This window comes from Equus przewalskii, chromosome 21 (assembly GCF_037783145.1).
Source record: "Equus przewalskii isolate Varuska chromosome 21, EquPr2, whole genome shotgun sequence".
In the NCBI taxonomy this organism is placed as follows: domain Eukaryota; kingdom Metazoa; phylum Chordata; class Mammalia; order Perissodactyla; family Equidae; genus Equus; species Equus przewalskii.
In genome coordinates, this window is record NC_091851.1 from 47213053 (window position 1) to 47234942 (window position 21890).

Sequence of the window (21890 nt, forward strand, 5' to 3'; positions counted from 1 at the left end):
GTGCCGAGCTGTAGACAGCGCCACTTAGCGGCTGAGAGCCACAGCGCGCCCTGCGGCCAGGGCTTCTGGTGAGTTTTGGTGATTGGGGAAAAAAGGGGGTTTTCTACAGTCACCTCTTCCCTTTGTCCCTAGAGTGCTCTGTGGATCTGAGAGCTATGTCGGAATTCATGGACAGTGGCAAACTATGGATTTATAATAAAGAGCATCTATAAAGAGAATTAAAGGGTGCATCTATGTGTGTTGACGAATTTAACAGGCCCGCACGAAATGATGACATGGCTCAACGGGTCAGCCTACTATGTGTATATGGGAAGTGGTGAGACAAAATCAGGTCGATCTATCTATCTTCATCTATCTATGTCTATCTACCTACCTATTCTATCTTACCATCTATATATCTATATACATATGTACATACACACACGTGTACATACACACACACACACACACCCCATCCAGGGAAAGACGGACGACGTGTTTAAGAAAAAGTAACAGCGCTGTGCTCTCCTGAACTTAGAGATGAAGCTCTGGACATGGGATCCCAGAATATTCATTGTATTCAGAGCTTATTTACATGGATTTTTGCACGAAAGCTGCTTTTGCAGGGCGTGTGTGAGAGCCTGAATGTTTGAAGAGAACCCTGGTCACCGAAGGCTGCCCTTTGGGTGGGGGTCGGGACAGGAACCCCCCCTTTGCCATCCAGCGGCTTTGGAGCCTTTGGCTCATGGTGCTGTGACTGGCCTGGCAGCGGTCGATTGGAGCGTCTGGCTGACAGCGGCCATCACCCTTCTAACGAGAGCCTGGAGCACTGTCTTGTCTTCAGTGTCTGGTGTGACCATCACGCTCGCTGGCTTTTTTTATGGCAAAGTCTCGTTTCTCATAAACGTCAAGCTCCCACTCTCTCGCTGGCTCACATCTGCTTCTGTCTTAGCTGACCCCTTGTCCAGACAGGAGGGGGACTGACTGCCCCACGCACACCACGTGTCCACCTGGTTTCCCAGCCCCTGGCCACTGACTCTGGCCTGGCCTCAAGTCCAGACCCTGAAGGGAGATGGTGATTGGCTGCTTCTAGGCAATGGGAGCGTCCCTGCAGGTCACATGTCCACGGTGATCCACTCAGCTGAGGCCAGGGAGGGCTGGCCCCCTTCTCCTCCCCAGGCCGTGCAGACCCCTCCCGAGCTTGGGCCTGGCTACCCTCTGCCTGAGATGCTCTGGAGTCACCTCCTGGTTGGGGGGTGCTTCCAGAGCCCCCCAGCGAGTGTTGGCTCCCCACGTCCAGGAGTTTTGTCCCGTCCTCGCTGCGGGTGTCCCCACTGGAAGTCTTGTGGTCTATCCGTCCCGCGTCAGTTTGTCTATCCTCTACTCGGATGGAAGCTCCATGGGAGCTGGGCCCTGGTCCTGTCTGCTGTTCCCACACGTTGTAGGCACAGCCAGAGTGTGTTAAACTAGGGAAAGACAACTCTTACGAGGGTGCACTTCTGCCTGTCAAAGGCCTGGAGGGGAACGCAGTTTCAGGGGTCACGAAGGAATGCTGCTTCCCTCTGGACAGGTGTCCCATCACCCTCGGCTTTAGCTGGAGGTTAGGAAGTCATTCCAGCCCTAGTCACCACTGCCCACTGTGGGCGACACCCTGAATGTGGGTGCTGGTCACCAGTGTCCCAACCTGGCCACTATCAGCACTTGGGGCCCAATGAGTCTCTGAGGTGGGGCTGTTCTGAGCACTGTAGGATGTTTAGCAGCATCCCTGGCCTTTACCCATGAGATATCAATGGACTCCTCCTTCCCTACCCCTACCCCTGCCCACTTGTGACAACAAAAATGTCTCCACACATTTCCCAGTGTTCCTGGGGGCAAACGCACCACTGCCTTATATGTACAAACTCCCCATTCCTCGCCATCTGCCTGCACGGGAAGCATCATTATTTCTTTACAGAACAGAAGTTGAGCTCAGAGAGGTTTGCTCACTTGCTCAAGGTCACACAGCCAGTAAGCCAAGGAGTAGGGAATTGAACCCATGCCTTAGCCTCTCTGGAAATCTCCAGAATGGCACCTACTTTCCTCCAGCCCTGTGGACAACACGTGCATTGAGGCCCTCGGTGTCACAACTGCAAGAACTTGGATTGCCTCGTCCAACCTACATGGACCAAGTCTAGACGGGAAGCTATCCCTCTGATGCTGAGAGTAACTGGCTCTGTGGGCACCCCACCAAGTGAGCAGGTGAGCACAGCGGTCTCTGGTGAGCAGGGTTATAGCTCGGCTCCTGCCCGCACCCAGAACCTCCTCGCCTCATGAGAGGGCAACAGCGTGGGGGGCGGAGGAGCTGCACATCCTGCTGGCCCCTTGGGGAGACCCTCCCCCTCCCCACTAGCTCTCAGTCAGGTGTCAGCAGGCTGGAGCAAGCCAGGCGCGTAAGGATGCACCCCTCTCAGCGGCCGTCCCTGCACTTGCAGGGCCCCGAGAGGGAAGGCTGCCTCACATTTGCACCCTGGGCTCCGCCTAGGCCTCCCCCAGACTCACTCCTGACTCTTAGCCTTGCACTCACGGCCCTTGGATTCACATTCATCCCAATCGCCCTGCTGGAGCCCCTGACATCTCCCATGCCCACCCCAGAAGCTGTTCCAGGTGTGTTCAGAGAAGGGTGTGTAGCCCCAAGGCAACCCTTCCGGGGAGAAGGGCTCATCTTCCAAGAGGCCTCCTCAAGGGAGGCTGGACCTGGGGTGAACAGCCAAACTCAGGCCAAACACAGGCCAACCCAGGTCAACCCAGGCAAGAGCAGATCAACAGAGGTCAACCCAGGTCCATAGAGACCAACCAGGCCAAGCCAGGCCAAACCAAGTCCAAGCCAGGCCAAGGCAGGTCAACAGACATCAACCCAGGTCCAAAGAGATCAACCAGGCCAACCCAAGCCAAACCTGGGCCAACCCAGCCAGGCAAGGCTGCACCAGGTCCGCTCACTGTGACTGGGCCTCAGCAACTTTGTCACCAGGTGAATAGGTCACTGCGTTCCAAAGAGGAACCTGAAAGTCGGGCCCAGTTCCACCCAGTCCAAGGGTCTTTGAATGCTCGTAAAAGGCACATCGTTCCCAATTAGATGCTGCCCCTTAACTGGTCTGACAGAGATCAGCTTCCAGTAGCTGCCAACACAGAGGCCCCGCAGGGACGGCACCCACAGCTCAATTGTTTGAGAGCCCACCGTGCCGCCGAGTCATTACGCTGCCAGCTACTTGACATCACTTTCAAACCGTTGCTTTATTTCAATAATTATGAAGCCCTGGCCCCCAACAAATACACGGGAAAGAGAGCCGGGCCTGGGCCTCCCGTGTGCTTTCTGTTCTTCCTAATTTGTGTTTGCCCAGAGCGATGGGAAATCCAGAGGCTGGCAGACCCGCTACTCACGTTCCACCCCTGTCAATCTCGGTGAGCTTTTACGTTATTGGATATGAGCTTGGGGTGAATTATTCAGGTTTCATATTTTGATGATTGGGGAGAAAACACCTGTAGAGAACACAGAACAGTGTGTGTGTGTTTGTGAGTTTCGGGAAAGCAAGCGTCACCCTTGCCAGTGCCCACTCTCCTCCCTGTGAAGAATTTTCTGCAAATCTTCTGAGCGCGGTGAGCACAGAGTGTCAGGCGGGGGGAGCCCCAGCTGCCATGAGCTGGCCGGAGAGACCTGCCCGTCTCCCCAGGTGTCACTGGCTGCATCTGTGAGGGGCAGTGATAGTCACGATGACACCCACTGCCCTGAGTTGTGGGATGATTATTTACAAATGTCTAAGGAAGGATCTGTGTGCTGCCAAGGAAGGACAGACAATGACACACCTTCATCCAGTCACGGAGCGAGTACCAACCACAGAGCTGTCTGCAATGATGAACGACTGGGGACAGGTCTGCAACAATGCATGAGACTGAAGCGGGTCCCACATCTCAGGACGCTCACCAGCTGCGGTGGACCAAGGTCTGAGCACCTTTCGTAACTGCTGCCAGAAGCATAGGAGGTGGCTTTGTCATGACTGTCGCCTGAGACTGAGCATCACCAACTGGTCTCGTCATCAACTCCGACAAACGGGGCATCTGCCTAATGAGATTGCACCTCGGTTTCCTCATCTGTAAATAAAGGGCCACCTCCTGGTCTTGTGCCAGCTTCCTTGGCCAGAAGGCTGGGCAGCGAGGACCCTCAGAAGCCCTGCGATGGACGGATGCGATTTTGTTTTACAATCTTCCTTTCCCTGGGGATTTATTTATGAGCTAATCTCTGTGCAAGACAGCACCTCTTCCTCCTGTTTAGACAGCCGGCGGGGTGTCTGGGTCAGTCACGCTGCGCCGCAGTGGTGAGAGTACTCCCCCACTTGCAGGCTGGTTGCTGGTCCCCGAGCTCGGCTGGCTTCAGTGAGGCGTTATCACCACACCTCCTCCACCTCACATTATTAATTTCATTTATAGCAGAACCAATAGCTCATACGTTCAAGGCCGTTTGTCATGCATACCTGTAAAGAGATTGAAAGTTTACTGAAGCATGCTGGGTAAACGAATCCTGTGCCTGCTCGACCCCGGACCCGCACCAAGCTCTTCAGATTCCGCGATACTTTTTGTAACGCATATGAATCTATGCCACAAAGGCCACCTCGTCACCCTCAGCAGCCGCCACCGTCACCCCTGAAATTCCATTTAGTTTCAATTTTGCTGCTCACCCTGGCTCTGTGGGAGCTGCACCCTGTGAAGGTGAAACGTCGCCGCCGTCATTCGCGTATTGATTTAGAAGTGTCGCTGCGTCGCGCCGCCTCCTGCAGGTTCTGTCCAGTGGCCGGAACAGAAGGCACCTCACTCTGCACAAGGTGAGGAGATGGAGGCAGGGCCGCCCCAGAGCAGGGCCGGGGGCTGAGGCACACCTCCACGCTGCCCTGGTGGTCTGGAGTCGCCCAAAGGGCCCTCGGTGCAGCCGGCCCAAATAATTCGAGAGGTTCCGGCCAGAGACACAAGCTGCCCGCTTAGAGCAAACCTTTTATTTTTTGATTTCTTTTAAGGCTGCATCTAAAAAAAGCAAAATGGACATGAAGGAATATTACAAATATATGGACCTTTTGACAACAGCCCCATTTCAGGAAACCCCTCCGAGAGGCACACGCCCAGATGACACACCTCAAAGTAAAGAGGGCCCTGGCCTAGGAGGGCCGGACACCAGGCCCCGGCCGGAGACCTAGACTCATGCGACTGTTTCAGGATCTACGAGGTTTCCGTCTTGCCAGCTTCCACCCCCTTGCTCTGGGAACAGCCCCTCAGTCTTCACCAGAGGATTCCACTCTCTCATCAGGGAGGTCCAGGTTGATCCACTCCACGCCTGTCTCCACTGTGGTCATGTGACCCTGACCCGGCCAGCCAGCATTGAGCCTCCTGACACAGTGACAGCTCAGAAATCTGCAACAACCAGGTTGGTCCAATGAGACTCATTCCAGGACTGTTGCTGAGACGACTAAATAAGGTCGTTTCTGCTGCCACTGAGGTCACCGAGAAGGCAGCCGTGAACGCCGAGCTGCTAGTGGCCCTCTTCCTATGCGGAGGAGGAAGATGCATTCAGAATGAAGCTAGTATGTGCCATATGGAAGGGGACAAAGTCCAGAGGTCAGGAGAAATCAACTCAGCACCTGGATTCAGCCATGCCTGAAGCCAATGTATGTCAGCTTTTGGGTTACCTGAGCAAATATATATTCTTCTATTTTTTTTTTAAACATAAGCCAGTATGAGTTGGGATTCACCCTCTTCTGATTGAAAAACAATATCCTGATAATACAACTTAGAACCCAAGTCCCAAGAATTGGTCTCCCCACCCCTTCCTGCCATTGTTTAAATTTCCTTGCAGCCCCGAGAGTCTGATTCTTTTAGATTCCTTCAAGTGCTATCCTTTGTAAACTGATCTCTCAGGTTGTCAGAATGCAGAGAGATCCGATTATGTGGGAGAAATGCATCATTTTTAAATGAAAAGGGGAATGCAGTTTTTCTCCGTGGACTTTTCTTTGCAACTGTGTGTCACCTCTTGGTCCCAGCATTTTCAGCAAACCACCCCCCACACCACCACCATCACCACCAAGACACCTTTTCCTGCTTTAGAGGCAACCAGATATTCCTCCAGCTGATCTTTATTCCCAGCTCTCCCAGCTCCTGCGCTGGATTCAGAGAGCAGGACAGACGGCTGAGCCCTTGGCCCAGCTGGCTGCCACTGACTCCCCTCTCTCAATGGCCCTGAATAATGTGCATGAATACACTTGACTTACGTTGAACTATTAATTTTACTTTATTTTACATAGCCAGAGTCAATGGCATTTTGAACACAACAGGAAAATCTATGTAAATGAATACACAATTATGTAGAAAGCTGTGCAAACACGTGCCCCTGGAGGTGGCAGGGCTGCCATTGAATTTCGTAACATGGGTGGCCCGGGTCCTGACTTTGTTCTAGACCTGAGGAAAACAGTCGAAGCTCAGAAAATACTTGGGTTTCCGATTACAGGGAAAAAGGCCCGCTGGGTTGGAGGCCCCGTGTCTTCCTTTGCATGAAGCTTTCCCTGATTCAGATAATGCTGGAAGATAAAAAGCCCAAAGTCAGTTGCGTGGTTTGAAAACCAGACTTGGTTTTCATCTTCTAGAGATGTGTTTAAAACTTTCTGCTCACCCTCTGCCCAAATCCTGTACTTTCAGTGACTTTCAGGGCAGACAGAGCACGTGGCTTTGCAGAGTTTAGTGCTGTGTTTGGGCAAGACACAGGGCCAGGCTCTCCTGCTGCAGGGGAGCTTCCAGGAAGAGATCCCGCCTGAAAATCCACGTGGACCGTGTCTCGGGTCCTCTGGACTTGGCTGGATTCTCTGAAAGCAGAGCCCGAGCCAGGACCGGGATGCAGACAGTTGATTGAAAGACGACCTCAACTGCCTTCTGTATGGTGAGTTTTCATCCTGTACGTTACTGAATTATTAATTCTAACAGGGTTTTTTGTGGAGTCTTTAGGGTTTTCTACATATGAAATCATGTCATCTGCCAACAGAGATAATTTTCCTTTCCAATTTGGACACCTTTAGTCTGTTTTTCTTGCCTGGTTGCTCTGGTATCAGGGTCATGATGGCCTCATAAAATGAACTTGGAAGTGTCCTGTGTTCTTCAATTTTTTGGAAAAGTTTGAGAAGGACTCACGTTGATTCTTCCCTAACTGTTTGGTAGAATTCACCAGTGGAGCCATCTGGTCCTGGGCTTTTCTTTGCTGGGAGATTTTTGATTCCTGATTCAATGCCCTTAATCATTATTGGTCTGTTCAAGTTTTCTGTTTCTTCCTGATTCAGTCCTGGTGAGTTGTGTGTTTCTAGGAATTCACTCGTCTCCTAGGTTGTCCAGTTTGTTGATGTGCAATTGTTCATAGTCATCTCTTATGACCCACTGTATTTCTTGGAATCAGTTGTAATGTCTCCTCTTTCATTTCTAATTTTATTTACTTGAGACTTCTCTATTTTTCTTAGCTTTTTCTTAGTTGGTCTAGCTAAAGTTTTGTCAATTTTGTTTATCTTTCCAAAAAAACAACTCTCAGTTTTGTTGATTTTTTTAATTCTCTATTTCATTTATTTCTGCTCTAATCTTTACTATTTCCTTCCGTCTGCTAACTTTGGGCTTAGTTTGTCCCATTTCTAGTTCCTGGAGGTGTACGGTCAGGTGTTTATTGCGATCTTTCTCCTTTTTAATGCAGGTATTTAATATAAACTTCCCTCTCAGGACTGCTTTGGCTTCATCCCATAAACTTTATGTTGTGCTGTTTTCATTTCCCTCAAGACATTTCTAAAACCCTTTTTGATTTCTTCTTGGACCCCTTGGTTGCTCAAGAGTGTGTTGCTTAATTTCCACATATTTGTGAATTTCCCAATATTCTTTCTGCTATTTTATTTCTAGTTTCATTCAGTTATGATCAGAAAACATACTTGATATGATCTCAATCTTCTTAAATTTGTTGAGACTTGTTTTGTGACCTAACATGTGGTCTATCTTGGAGAAGGTTCCGTGTGCACTTGAGAAGAATGTGCATGCACGACCACGTTCATCGCAGCACTATCCACAACAGCCACAAGGTGGAAACAACCCAAACGCCCATCAATGGATGGATGGATAAACAAAATGTGGTATATACAAACAATGGAATATTATTCAGCCTTAAAAAGGAAGGAAAGCCTGCTGTTTGCAATAGCACAGATGAGTCTGGAGGGCACTAGGCTGAGTGAAACAAGCTGGTCGCAGAAGGACCAACACTTCACGATTCCACTTACGTGAGGAATCTAAAATAGTCAAACGCACAGAAATAGAGAATCGAAGGGTGGTTCCCAGGGCCTGGGGGAGGGGGGAATGGGGATTTCTTGTTCAACGGTATAAAGTTTGAATAAGTTCTGTAGATCTGCTGTACGACACGGTGCCCATAGCTAACAATACTGTATTGTGCACTTAAAAACTGGTTTAGAGGACAGATCTCATGTTAACTGTTTTTTACCACAATAAAAAAAAAATAAATGAATGAATTTGCATTCATTAAAAAAACAAAGATGCTCTCAGGAGTAGAGAGATGGCGAAGATGGGGAGTCCACTATTGACCTGGTTACTGACTGGGCACCTGGAGCCCCGGCTCACGGGGCCTCTCAGACCACATGGAACATGCTCAGAAAGGTGCCACTTCCTGTTCGTGTTTAAAGGATACATTTGCCCCCAAAATCACACCACTGTGTCCTCTGACAACTCGAGAGATTTGTTTTACTGAGGGTAGGAGCCAGGGGTACATACCCACCAACTCCTGCCCACTGCTGGTTGTAGGTGGGCCCCAGGGAGTGGTCTGTACCCCCCAAACCCCCTTCCACACAGACACCGTGGGTTCAGCCTGTGCAGGGCTGAGGGGTGTCCTGGAGGCAGAAGGAGGCACCTCCAGGCTTGAGGTGGGCAGCTGCCGGCTCACATGGGAACAGCCCACCCCGGCTGCACCTGAGACCAGAGGGCGGTCTAGACAATGGACCATGGGACTCCAAGGTGTCCACTGCCATGGAGACAGCCCTCCTCAACCATCCTTTCGAAAGCAGCCCCTGCACCTTCCCGCCTCCTGGACAAGCAGCGTGTCCCCTACAGCCATGCCGCTCCTCTGGCTCTCCACCACTTGCTGCACTTTTAGGATGTGACCTGGCTGGGGTGACACACTCAGTGCAGAGCCCACTTGGGGCCACCACTTACCCTGGCCTGGACTCTAGTGACGTCTCAGCTGTTTCAGGCTCTGGGCCTGCATGTAGCCAACCCCCGTCCCAAATACCATTTGCAGGACGAGCTCATGGAGCAGGGCCAGCCTGGGCGGGGCACCCTGCCCGCTGCTCAGGGGATAAACGCCCTCCCCGAGCGCGAGCTGTGGAGGGTTGTTTTTCCTTGGCTGTGCTCTCGCTCCTCGGTCTTGCTTTGTGGGTCCTCTGTGCAACCAACTCTCAGAGAGCGAGCCTCACAGAGGCCGCCCTCCCATGCAGTCGTCCCTCAGCAGATGCTCCAGTCTGGGAACCAGGGAGTTTTAGATGACAGAGACCCATCCCTGGCTCGGTTCCCACATTTACCATTTCAGAGACGGTTTATACCCTTTTTTCCCCAACATCCTTTCCTCTCGGGGTGCTCTGTCTATGCTGGGAGCAATGACGGGCACAAATGTCCCCCTGTTGCCTTCGCTCAATCATACCAGCCCAACACATGCGCAGCCGACCCACATCTCCCAGGACCCCTGCGCCTCATCCAGGCCTGCTCAGTCTTCAGGAAAACACAGGGCAGAGTCCCCAGGAAGGACACTTAACCTGTATTTAGTCTCTTGAAATGGACGGTTTCACTCTTTTTTTTTTTTTTTTTTTTTTTGGTCTTTTCCCCGTCCCCCTCGCCCTGCCTCCTTCTGGGGTTGGAGAAAACAAGAGATGAGAGACACGATTCCTGTCTTGCTCGTCTCCTGCAAACAAGGGTGTGAGCAGAACAGCACATTCCATGTGTGAAAGGGGCGTGGAAAGGGCTGGCACGCTGAGCGGGGCCTCCTGGGGAGGGCAACGTCCTTGCAGCTGCGTGAGAGAAGCAAACCTCACTAGGGTCGTGGCTGGGGTTTCCAGGGTCTAACTTCTGTGTTTACAGCTAAATCAACTAGATTTTGAGCAAATCAGTTGCCTTGGAAAGTGTGTTCCCTGTGGGCACTGGGACAAACAGGCACCTCCTCCCATCCCACAGCACCAATGGCTGCCCAGGACAGCTGTGAGCTCAGCAGCATCCAGGGCACCATGGAGGCAAGAATGAGTTTCCCTCCTGTGACTTTAACATGGTAGCTGAGTGAGCAGGCTTGACAAGTAGTTGGGTCTGCGTCCACTCTGCCTCTGAAGCCGGGCAGTGTAACAGGTAGCTATCTGTTGCTGTATAACAAATCACCCCATCACTTAGTGTCTGAAACTCCGCCCCCCCTCTGATTGTATCTCTCAGTTTCGTGGGTTAGGAATTCGGACAGGATCCAGCTGGATGATGCTTCTGCTCCACGTGATGTCAGTGGAGGTCACCCCGTGGTACTCAGCTGGTGGTCAGGCTGGTCTGGAGGGGCCTGGACAGCTTCATTCACAAGGTGGGTGCTGTGGTCAGCACAGCTGGAAGGGGCCCTACATGTGGCCACTCCAGCATGGCAGCCTCAGGGGGGTTGGACATCGTATATGGCAGCTCGGGGTCCCAGAGACTGTGTTCCAAGAAGCCCTGTGGGAGCTGCAAGGCTTCTCATGACCTAGTCTTGGAGGACCCAAAACTCAGTTCTCTCACATTTGGCCAAGCAGGTTGTGAGGGCCAGCCCGGATTCAGGGGAGGGGATCCAGCTTCAGCTCTCAGGGGGAAGAATCTGCTGCCATCTTTAACCTCCCCCAGGGAGGGCCACTGCTTCTCCTATAAGTTTCGTCTCCTCCGAGCAAATGGAGATGACAACGGACCCCACCTCAGACAACGGGCGTGAGAGTAGACAGACCAGGCATCGAAAGCGCTCAGTCTCCAGTCCTGGAACAGGGTCCGTAGGGAAGGGGGCTCTTCTTTCCTTGGTTCAATCTGCACCAGAAGCTTCCTGACTGTGAGAGTCGGAGCGGCCCACCAGCGACACCAACCCTCTCCTAGCTGCGTTATCTCTCCGGCACTTTCACAATATTCCTCTGAACACTGAATTTCAAGTGCAGTAAATTGGCTCCTGGGTAGGGAAGGCCATGGCGGGAAGATCATTATCTCTTAAGAGCAATGAGTATTTGTTGAGAATGTGCCTTCCCCAGCAATAATTTATAAATGAAAGAGAGGACAATCATAATAGTCATTGAAATCCCAAAAAGAAGGAGACTATTTATAAATGCAGAGTGCTTCATCCTTGCCAGTTCCCGAATCCTAAGTATTTAAGTGGGAGAGAGTGAAGACAACTTTGTTAACTGGCATCTAAAAGTCTGTGCTGTGGAAGGTGTCAGGAGACAATGGGTGTCACCAGCAGGCTCCAGGGCAGTGTGGCTCACCCAGGGCAGGCAGGTTATTGTCATGGAGGTAGCAGCGATGGGATGGGGGTGTCATGAGCACACCACCTCCCAGCCTCACCCCCAAGCTCATGGCCAAAAGCCGGAGGTAGTAATGCAACCCATCTGATAAAGCTGGGAGCAGAGGCTGCGCAGTTGGGATCATAGGACCACATAAATCCAGACAGAAACCACTGGGACATCTGAGATTCATTTAGGGGGATGGTGGGAAAGGAGGACCTTCAGTCTTTGCTACTTAAAAACCCAGAGAGATTGGAAGCAAGTAAGATGTCCTTAACTGGGTGAATGGATAAATAAACTGTGGTCCATCCAGACAATGGAGTATTACTCAGTGATAAAAAGACACGGAGGAAACGTAAATGCATACTGTTCAGTGAAAGAAGGCAATCTGAAAAGTCTACACACTGTATGATTCCAACTGCATGACATTCTAGAAAAGGCAAAACTATACAGACAGTAAAAAGATCAGTGGTTGCCAGGGGCAGACGGCAGGGCAAAGGCCAAGGGATGAACGGGTGGAGCACAAGGGATTTCTAGGGCAGTGACTGTATGCAGTATGACCCTGTGATAGTGGATACGTTTGTCAAAACCCACAGAAGCTCACAACACAGAGGAACCGGAACATAAATTACGGACTTTCCTTAATAATAATGTATCAGCATTGATTGGTCGATTGTAACAATGTAGCACACTAACCGCTGCGTCAGTAACAGGGCAGCTGCAGGTTGGGCAGGAGGATCGGAAGCAATGGGTATCTGGGAACTCTCCGCACTGTCTGCTCAATCGTTCCTCAAACTTAAAACGGCTCTAAAATATAAAGTCTAATTTTTTTTAAGTGGAATAACCCGCCCCCACCCCCACCCCCCAGGGACATCTATATTCACAGTAAACAGAGACTGCAGACTTCGGATGGGAGCTGACGGGCAGCCTGGCTGAGCAGGCGGCTCCAGCCTAGAACAACAGACACCCCACAGGCCCCTGGAATCCTGAATCCAGGTGTTCTGGGAAGAGAGCGGCACCTGTTTCCTAGTCCTGGAGCTGAAAGTGTGTGCATTTTCTCACCTGTAAATTGAGGCTGACACTGCAAGTCCCACTTTTCTAACAGGGAGGTTGTGAGGAGCACTTGAAACACCAGGTGTGAAAGTATAAGGCGTTGTTGCCACGCACGCCTCGCTGAGCTTCCCACTTCCTCGCCCAGGGTCTGTATTCTAACTCCCCTCTGGATGGTGTGGTCCACGGAGACAGGGGCCAGTCTCTTGTCCCCAGCGGCACCCCTGGACATCGTGTAGCACCTGTGCATCATCGGAGTCCTGAGGGGTCAATGAATTCGGAGGAGCCAGCCCCGACGGACACATGGGCCTGGACGGGGCGCAATTTCTCCCAGCCAAAGCCCTGCCATCTCGTCCACCTGTGCACACCAGCCCAAGCTCGCTAAGGGAAGACACTGGTTGGTGGATCAAACAGGCCCTCCTCCTCTTTGGTTTAGAAGGCGGGCATCCGTGGTCCTGGGTCCTGAGACCGTAGAGTCCGTGGAAAACAACCGTGATCTAGGTTAGCTCTCCAGTTTCTGCTCTTCTTCTTCTTAGTTTGGGAATACTCCAGAAGAAGCCACTTTCTGCGTTATAGCTGTGGAGCTAAAATGCCTCCCTGGGGAGGACCCCTGGGCTATGAGCAGACTTCTGTGGTCTCCCTGTTCTGTTTCCAATGAGCTGCCTAACTCCCACTGGGCCGTTTCCCGTGTCTGAGCCTTAGTTTCCTCATCTGCGAAATGAGGTGGCAGCAAGTGGATGGGGTGATGCCTGAGAAAGGGCTCAGGAAATGACAGAGCTGCCCGGATGTCAGAGATGCTGCTCATTCTCACCCGGCCTGCCCGGCAACGCAGCCATCAGCTGCTGCACAGCACTCGGCCTTCTGCTGGCGCCCTGCACGGGACCCTGGGGGCCCCTCCTTTCTGCAGTTGTTGGGGCAGAGAAGGGTCTTGACCTACTGGTTTACTTTGCACCTCCCATCGCATCCTCTGATGCCCCAGCACCCGTCTCCACACCACCCAGCGCTCACCTCTGCTGTGTGCAGCCTGAGATCCAGTTCTGGTCCATTTCCTGTGGGAGGAATCTTGCTCTGAGGGATCGGCTCTAGGAATTTGGGCTGAGAGCTGGTCGCCTGCGGAGTAGGTGGGTGACCACATCTGCATGTCCCTCACTTCCTTCCATCAGAGCTCTTCCCCGTTTCACACATATTGCCCAGCGGCCTTGAGGCCCCTGCAGCCATCCCCAGAATCCCTCTGTCGTACCCCACCCAGACAGGTGAAATCAGTCACCTCTGGAGCCCCTGCCACCTTTCCTTCCATCAATCAAGTGTTCACTTTCCCAACCCATGGAAGCCCCTTTACTAGAAAAATATCAAAAATTAAGTCACACTAAGGCATTGAGATAGAAACACTCAGAAGGGGTTTAATGCCCAACCACCGGTGTGCATTTAAGTTCATCTGGGGAACGTCAAGAACAGAGTTGCTGGACGTGACCCTATGGGGCTGGTCTGAGGTCCAAGCACTCATGTTTTTAAAATGCTTGTCAGGTGACCCTGTTGCTCAACTGAAGTGTGAGGGCCCTGCCTTCTCCCAAAGAAGCGGCTCCCAGGGGGGTTGTGTCCTTAAGCAGGCGGCTTCGTCCGTCTGCCTCTGCAGCTTCTTCTCTGTGAAGCTTCAACCACAGACCCAGAAAGCAAAGTGGGGCCCCAGCTCGTGAAGGTGAACAGAGGGCTTGCTTCTTGAGGACAGGACACTTGTCTTGGCTGCACTTGAGCAGACTGGGGCTGGGCAGGGAACCCTGCCCCACCCCCAAGGAGTCCAGCCGGCAGGGGCTTGTGCTCTGGAGGTGACCAGCAGCAATCCCCCAAAATTCGATGATCAAACCGGGTTAAATGGAATTTGAAAGCATCCAACCAGTGAGCCTACAGGTGAAACCCGATTCCTCCGGGATGCCTGAGCGGCTGAGCCAAAGGGGCATCCCGGCTGCGCAGTCTCCAGGCCCAGGCGGATGCTTTAACTCAGAAAGTCCATTTCTACTTTTTCCCCATTTTCTTGGTCTCTCTCCTGTTTTATTGCCACTCAGTCTACTCATATTTCCAACATCTCCATTTTCTCCCTCCTCTAAATCTAATATTATCTAGTTGACTGTTTAATTGGTTCCTCTTCCCCGACATGCATTTTATCATCCTCCTTCCTCTCCCCCCTGATGTCTTCCTAACCCCTTGTTGTTGCCACATTCAGCTGAACCACCCTCCCCCCGGCCCTGGCTCTCATTCTGCCCCGGAGTTCACAGAAGAAAGAAGAAAAACCACCGGTATTCCTTCTTCCCAGGCGTGGGGCAGGAGTTCAGGCAGCGTGGCATCACGGACCCCTCCCCACTCCCCCAAGGTTAAGTCCCAGGAGACTGCACCTTCTCTCCCAGCTTTCCCAGTCATCCACTCAGACATTCATTTATTCAGATGTTTGCTGAGCCTGGGCCGGCACCATCCGGGAGCTGGGGAGAGGGCAGGGGGCCGGGCAGAGAGGCCCCTGCTGCACTGCAGACATCAGACAGACAGAACCAGAGGGATGTGATAGGTGTGAAAGGTCCTGGCTGAGGAGAGGTGGGCGAGCAGCCTTGCTGGGGGCCCTGCAGGGCATCTCTGAGCAGCAGTCGGCCTTGCCTAGACCTGGGGCAGAATGCTCCAGATAGCAAGGGCAGAGCGAGGGGGAGGGGGCGGAGGGGCCAGATGGCACAGGACCTGTGGGCCATGGAGAGAGCATCGAGGTTCCGAGAGGGTCCAGCCTGAGGGCTTGAAGCAGGGCATCACGTGATGTTCTCTGATGCAAGTTTCAGTGGTCCCCGTGGGGCCGGGTTTGCAGGGAGAGGAGTGAGGCTGCGCAGGGATCCAGGTGAGAGATGATGGGGCTCCGATGGGTAGCTGGAGGGGAGGGGATGGACTTGAGAGATGCTTTGGGGGGAGAACAACAAGAAAAAAGAAAGTAAAAGGAAAATAATCAATTCTCTGCTCCCATCCTGATGGCACCGGGATACGGGGCATCCCAGACATGGATGGGCAGAGCTCCATCCCACATTAGGAGGACCCAGGGAGCAGGGGTGTGGGCAGTGCTGTGCTCCTGGGAGTCAGGGGTCCTCGCCGTCCAGGGGATGAGGGGGTAACGGTGCACTGTGTGTGCTCCCTGACGTGCACTAGTCTGCCCACGTCAGCCGAGGTCACCCTGACCTCCTTTTCTCCTCTTGTCAAGCTGCTTCTAAAAACCAGCAAATGACAAGTCAGACACCACGCAAGGTCGTGAATGAGGCTCTGTTACTGGCATCCTGTGACACGTCTCCCCACTCCCACCACTGCAGCCCCGCTTCCTAAGGGCAGACAGGAAACACATGAGCAGGCACCAGCACAGAATGGAACCCCCGGCCCCTGAGAGGTCCCTCCCCACCGCTGCTGCCAGGACACGGCTTCCCTCACTAGCAGAGCCCAGGCCGTGGGTCACACCGCCGAGTGCCTGGCCACACACCAGCTCATGCCCCGGGCAGGCTGTTCCACATCTCCAGGTCCGTTTTCTGTCTGTGGAACGTGCAGACATCACCTCTTTTGTGTGTGAGGATTATGGGAGATGATGACTCGCAGACCTTCCACACAGCGCCTGGCACACACCAGATATCAATAGATGTTAAAGACAAAGCTGATGCTGGTGAAAACGAAGACAGTGGCACTAACGCCACTCTCCTCTTGCTCCTCAGGGTCCATCCGCTTTGTGGGTGAGCATCGCTGGACCTGAGCACAGAGCGACCTGTGCCAGCCTGTCTTACCTCTCTCCTGCTTTCTCCTGTGAGATTGCTCTTCTCTGTTCCACGCTGGGAGGTCTCCTTGAGCTGGAGGGCAGGAGGATTTCATCCATTTCTGCAGGACTTTGAATACCTTCATTTGCCCACAAAGATTCTGTTTGATTCTATGAACACACCTTTTGCTAACATCCCCCTGCTTTCTTTACAAAACAGCTTTTTGTCTAACACTGAAGTGTCGAAAATAATAATGATAAATGGAGAAAAACAGATTAAATCAGAGGAAGGCAAGGAAATGCAGCCCCAATACAATCATTCAATTTCCTACTAGAGAAGAACCCCTCCCCAGACTCCCCTCCACGGCCGGAGGAGAGAAAGCTATCAGGCTCAGGGAACATCTGTGGTCCAATTACAGTCAACAGTTTACAGGTGTCGAGAGCAAACAGCCACTCATAGGCTACCCTCCCAAATGCATTTTCTTAATCTCTCCTAGAAACAAAAGCACACTTTTCTCTAGGGCTCTTGATCCAGGGGCGGAGATCACAGCTCCTCCTCCCAGTGGGCATAGCCCCAGGATGCTGGGCAGAGCAGAGCTGGCTGGAGTCCCGCCTCAGGGCAGCTGTGTCCGTTTCACCATCATCCTCGTGCTGATTCCCAGGCTCGGCCCCTAGACGCCCAGACTCAGTAGATCCAGGGGCGGCCCAGGAAGTAGCATTTTTAGGAGGCTCCCGGGAGCTGCTTGTTGCCTGTGGGACAGGCCAGTGGTTCTCAAACGCTAGTGTGCGTGAACGTCACCCCAAGACATTGTTACAAGGCCAGGTCCCAGGCCCCATTCTCCAAGCTCCACGTCAGCAGGCCTCAGGCAGAAACCAGGACTCTGCATCGTTCAGGAGCCTCCCTAGGATTCTGAGGCAGATGCCCCGAGGACAGAGGTGGAGCGAAGGGGGAGTCGGTCAAGATGCAGGTGCCCACACGTAAGGTAGGCGTGGGGTGTGCTCTGAGGCTCTGCATTTTTAACAAGCTCCTTAGGGGTGTCGATGCTGCTGGTCTGGGGACCACACTCCGAGTGACAAGGCTGCAGACTATCCTTTGAAATCTACTGCCTTGTGTTTTAGATCACATTTTCCCCTCCTCTCAATGTATGCTCACCGCTCCATTCACAGCAAGTCTGATAAACCAATGCTCTCTGCTGGGCTCGCATCAGTCACTGCAGTGCTGCTGAAACCATCTTCCTGAAAACGGGAGTTCCTGTAAGACGCTGTGTGCTGCGTAAAGGGCTTCCTCCGTCAGACAAGTTCGGGGAATGCTACACAGGTGGGGGCGCAGGGCCTGGGCGGAATGCTGTGCCACAGCTCCCACCTGTGCCTGACCCTGCACACCACTCCCCCCCACTCCCTGTAGGGGCGTGAAAACTGAACCACCGACGGAGTGAGGATGATTCTGAGTTAGCCGACACAGAGCTCCCACGTCAGGGTCCGACTCAAGACTGGTTACTGCCGGGAGGTACATACCCTGTTGGAGGTCACAGCGCACTTCAGGGCTGTCCAGACATGGGACATTCAGTGGCAGGACACAGGGAGATGTGTCTCCTCCAGTGCCTGGGCCTCAGGACCCACCCGACACGATCTTGTTTTCACATGGGCATGCCCGCTTGCACTCCCGCCGTTTCACAGAGCACCTGGGATGCCCATCCTAAGAAATGATTCGCATCATGCTGGGGCCTTCTGAGGACAAAGGCAGGTCCCAGTGATGGGTGGATGGACATTTCAGGACAACAGTGAGCAGCCTTGGCTGGCCTGTGTGAGCCCTCTCGGGGCGAGGAAGTGCCTTGAGTAAGGGAAGCAGACGGGGTCCTTCAGAGGGTGAGCACATGGCCGAGGAATGGAGTTCCCCACCCTGTGGATTCCAGATGGGTTTGTACATGAAACCTCACCGGCTACGCAAGCCCCCTGTGGGCATCTGAACAGAATGACAAGCCTGGCACACTTGGCCAGGTAAATCGGTCTCCTGTTTCTCTCCCACCAGGTGGGGCCGGGCAGGCCGGTACAGGTGGCTATTCCACTGGCTGGTCACACAGTTAAAAGGTGAGAAACTGCAGATGGCCTCCTGCTCTTGGATATAGCACCTAACCTGCCTCTCTAGACTAATCTAAAATCTGAAGTCTAACGCATCGCGCTAACCAGCAGACTGCCCTGCTCAGGTGTGAGGTTCCCGGGGGACGAGTAGGGGTTGGTCGGCAGCACTTCTGCTCTCCTGCCCAGGTTGACTCTGACCTTGGAGCTAAAGCTTCACTCCATTTTGCTCCCCCTCCTTTGCAGCGTACCCTTAAACCAGAACTAACGTATTCTGGACAGAGAGCTCCTCCAAACCAAGACCAGGAAAACTTGAAATATCTGAGCAAATAAAACCATTTTTCTTCAAATCTCCAAGCCAAAAGGAAACATGCAGAAACATTTACTCACTTTCCAAGCTGTACGTGTTTTTCACCTGATGATCCCTTAAAGAAGGGTCCCCCAGCTCAGAAATCACCCAAGCGGAGCCCGTGGAGCCAGGCCTGCTGCGCTGACTTTCCTGACAGCTCCTCTGCCGGGAGTTTCCTCCTTTCCCTTCCTGGGGCCTCTACTTCTTTCTTGGCTTCTCAGGCCTAACAGTGTTCTGATGCACAAACAGGCATGAGTCCCGTCCAGACCCTGAAGGGTGCTCAGGAGCCAGGGCCCAGACTTGGAGCTTTCCGACGCGCTGGCGGGTCTGCACAGCCCGCCAGCTGAAACACAGCCTGTTCCTCTCGGATCCTGTCTCTAGGTCCAAATTCGGGCGCAAGGCCTGAGGGGGGCCCGGGTGGAGGGAGGTAGTGAGAAGACAAGGGAAACAACCGGCGGAAGAGGAGCGCCCACTCCCACCGTGGGCCAAGCAGGAATTGGGACTACGGCAGCAGGGGCTCCGCATCCAGAAGGGGTGCTCAGGGTTGGGGGGCGGGGACCCTCGTGCCTTCTCCAGTCTTCACAGTCCCCTCCTTTTCCCTGTGGACCGAGGGTCCGCCGCCCCTCCGGCAGACACCCGCTCTGGACGCCCTGCCCACGCCGGGCCCAGCGGGGCGGGGCGGCGCGGCGGAGCGGGCGCGCGGGGGGCGCGGCGCGGCGCGGGGGGCGCGGCGCCTTTAAGGCCCGCGTCAGGCCGAGCGAGCGCAGGGCCGGGCGGCGGGCGGGGCGTCGGCGGGGCGGCCGCGCGGCTTCACCTGCAGTTCCGAGCGCGCGGAACAGAGGCGCGGGCGGCTGCGAGGCCGGGGACGCACCGGCCCGGGGGAGCGCGCGCCGGCCGACTTGGCCTCGCTCCCGGAGCCCGGCGGCGATCGCGGCGGCGCAGCCGGGCTGGAGGCGCGGGCCCGCTCGAGCGGCAGCGGCGGCGGCGGCGGCGGCGGCGATCGGAGCGGCGGGATCGGAGGCGGCGATCCGGGCGCCGGGCACCGGGCGGGAGCCGGGCGCGGCGTGGCGGGGAAGATGACCGCGGGCTCGGGCGTGCTTCTCGTCCTGCTCTGGCTCTCCGGCGCGCTCCGGGTAAGTTGCCGCCTCCTGCCCCTGCCGCTCGGAAGCCCCGGGCAGCGCGGGGCCGCCTCCGGAGCCGGCGGGGCGCGCACTCGCCCGGCGGGGCTCTCCCGGGCTTCCCCGGCCCGCGCTGGGCGCCCTGCCACGCGCACCGCTGCATCCAGCCGGCTCCCGCGCTCCGCGAAGCCGCCTGCGGTCGGCTGGAGCGGGGAGCCGCCGGGGCAGCAGGGAACGGCGGTGCGGAGCCGGATGGGAGTGTGGGTGGGTGGGGGACCCAGGGAGCTCTGCCCGAAGCCGGACCCGCCGACCATCCCTCGGCCGCCCAGGTCCGCGGCCGCTGCCCGGAGCTCGGCTCGCCCGCGCCCGGGCAGGCTGCCCGCTGGCGGAGCCGGCGCGCCCTCCATCGCCCGGGAGCCGCGCGTCTCCGGAGTTGGCAAGCCCAGCCCCGGCGAGAGCTGCAGGCGAAGGGAGCCTGGCGGCAGCGGACCGGGCATCAGGGTGCTCGGAGTACCGGGTCTGGCAGCCCCTGCCCGGCGGCTGGGGGCTCCCGGCGCGGCGCCGCCTCTGTCCTGTGGGTGCCGGCAGTCGGGTGGGCGGCCGATGTGGACCGCGGGGCATCCTCGCTACGGACTCTCCGCGGCGCGGGCTGGATCCCGTGTCCGGCGGGGCCCCGGCTGCTCGGAACGGGGCCGGGGAGCCGGGCGCCGAGCGGGCGCAGAGCGAGGTGCCCCGGGAGCGCGATCCAGGCGGCCGCCTTCTTCCTGCGGAACCCGGAGCGCAGTCGCCCGCCCTGCTCTGCGCTGCTGGGTACAGGGCCGCGGGGGCAGCGTGCGGGCTGCGCCGGGTGGCGCCCCTGGGGGGAGGCGGCGAGGCCGCGGGAGTTGCAGGAACCCCCTCTCGTGGCCGATCGGCCTTGCTGCTCCTCCCGGGCCGCGCTGTTGTACCTCGGAAACAAACGAGTGCCCGCCGCCGAGACCTGCTCGGAGGCTGTGGCCGTCGGGGTGCGCTCCACACACACCACGGCGGGTGGAAACTTTCCTGGGCGCCGTGGTTTGCAGCTTCTCCCGAGCACTGACCCCGCGCCCCGCTCTGCTTCCTTGGATGCTTTCGGATGCGGGGCGCCCGCGTCCGGAGCCGGGAGGTCGGGCTCCGGCGGCCTCTAGAGCCCCGGGCGGGCGGCGGCGGCGGGCGGGGCTGGAGGCGGTGGCCGGCGGTGAGGAGGCGCGTTCCGCTCCGGCAGCCCCGGCAAAGGCGCCACTGTGGGGCGCGGGCTGCGCCCCTGCCCCGTGCTCGCCAGAGAGCGGGCATCGCTGCGCTCCTTCTCCCGTCGCGGGGCTGGCGTCCCCGTGGCACACACTGTCTGTCCTCCATTCCCCACGCCGAGCGCAGCGCGGCTGACCTGTGGCTGCTGCTCCCTGCAGCCTGGGAGGGGCCCACCGCCCACCGCCCACCGCCCACCCCCAGCCTCGCCCTGCTCCTCGTGCCGTGGGCTCTGGATCTCCCACTGGGCGGGAAAGCAGAGAGCGCTCCGAGGCCAGGACACCCACCCTTTCCGCTCAGTTAGGGAAGCTCTCTCGCCAGGATGGGCTGGAGAGGGGGGCTCCAAAGGTGGACAAATGTCCAGGGAATGAAATGGGGGGAGAGGATGAAGGGGTGAACCCGCCCCCCTCCTCGTCACCCTGCGTTCTTGCAGCCTTCCTCAGAGGCAGGCTCTCAGCCCGGTCTTGAAGAATCTCCTTTCTGGCCCTGCCCCCCTCCTCCCTCCCTGGTGGCCACAGGGAGGAGGCAGCCCGCCAGTCCACCGCTCCCAGCGCCCCCCATTGGGCCCTCAGGGTGAAAGGTCTCTACTGGAGTGATGACCTCCCCACCCGGCGGCTTCCTTGGCTAACTCCTTGCTCTCCCGCCTGCTGCTCCTCAGGCGTTCCCCTCGTCAAGTGCCGCTGAGGCCCTGGCAAGCGCAGCCCTCCCCCCACAACACACGC

At 55.7% G+C, this 21890-nt stretch overlaps 1 protein-coding gene and 1 long non-coding RNA gene across 2 annotated transcripts in view; one reads left to right on the top strand and one right to left on the bottom strand.

The window, feature by feature from the left end:
* Window positions 1-16090: 16090 nt before the first annotated feature.
* LOC139078006 (uncharacterized) lies at window positions 16091-18013 on the bottom strand. The gene is made up of 4 exons (XR_011530665.1): window positions 17878-18013; window positions 17516-17598; window positions 16394-16456; window positions 16091-16227 (listed from the first exon to the last, which is right to left on the bottom strand). It is a non-coding gene; the product is annotated as an uncharacterized lncRNA (long non-coding RNA).
* A 1564-nt stretch (window positions 18014-19577) lies between these two features.
* Window positions 19578-21890, top strand: part of CDH4 (cadherin 4) — a 597773-nt gene continuing 595460 nt past the window's right edge. The window contains exon 1 of the mRNA XM_070587692.1: window positions 19578-19920. Coding sequence (XP_070443793.1) covers window positions 19864-19920 — 57 coding nt within the window. The 5' untranslated portion in view covers window positions 19578-19863. The remainder of the gene's footprint in view (window positions 19921-21890) is intronic.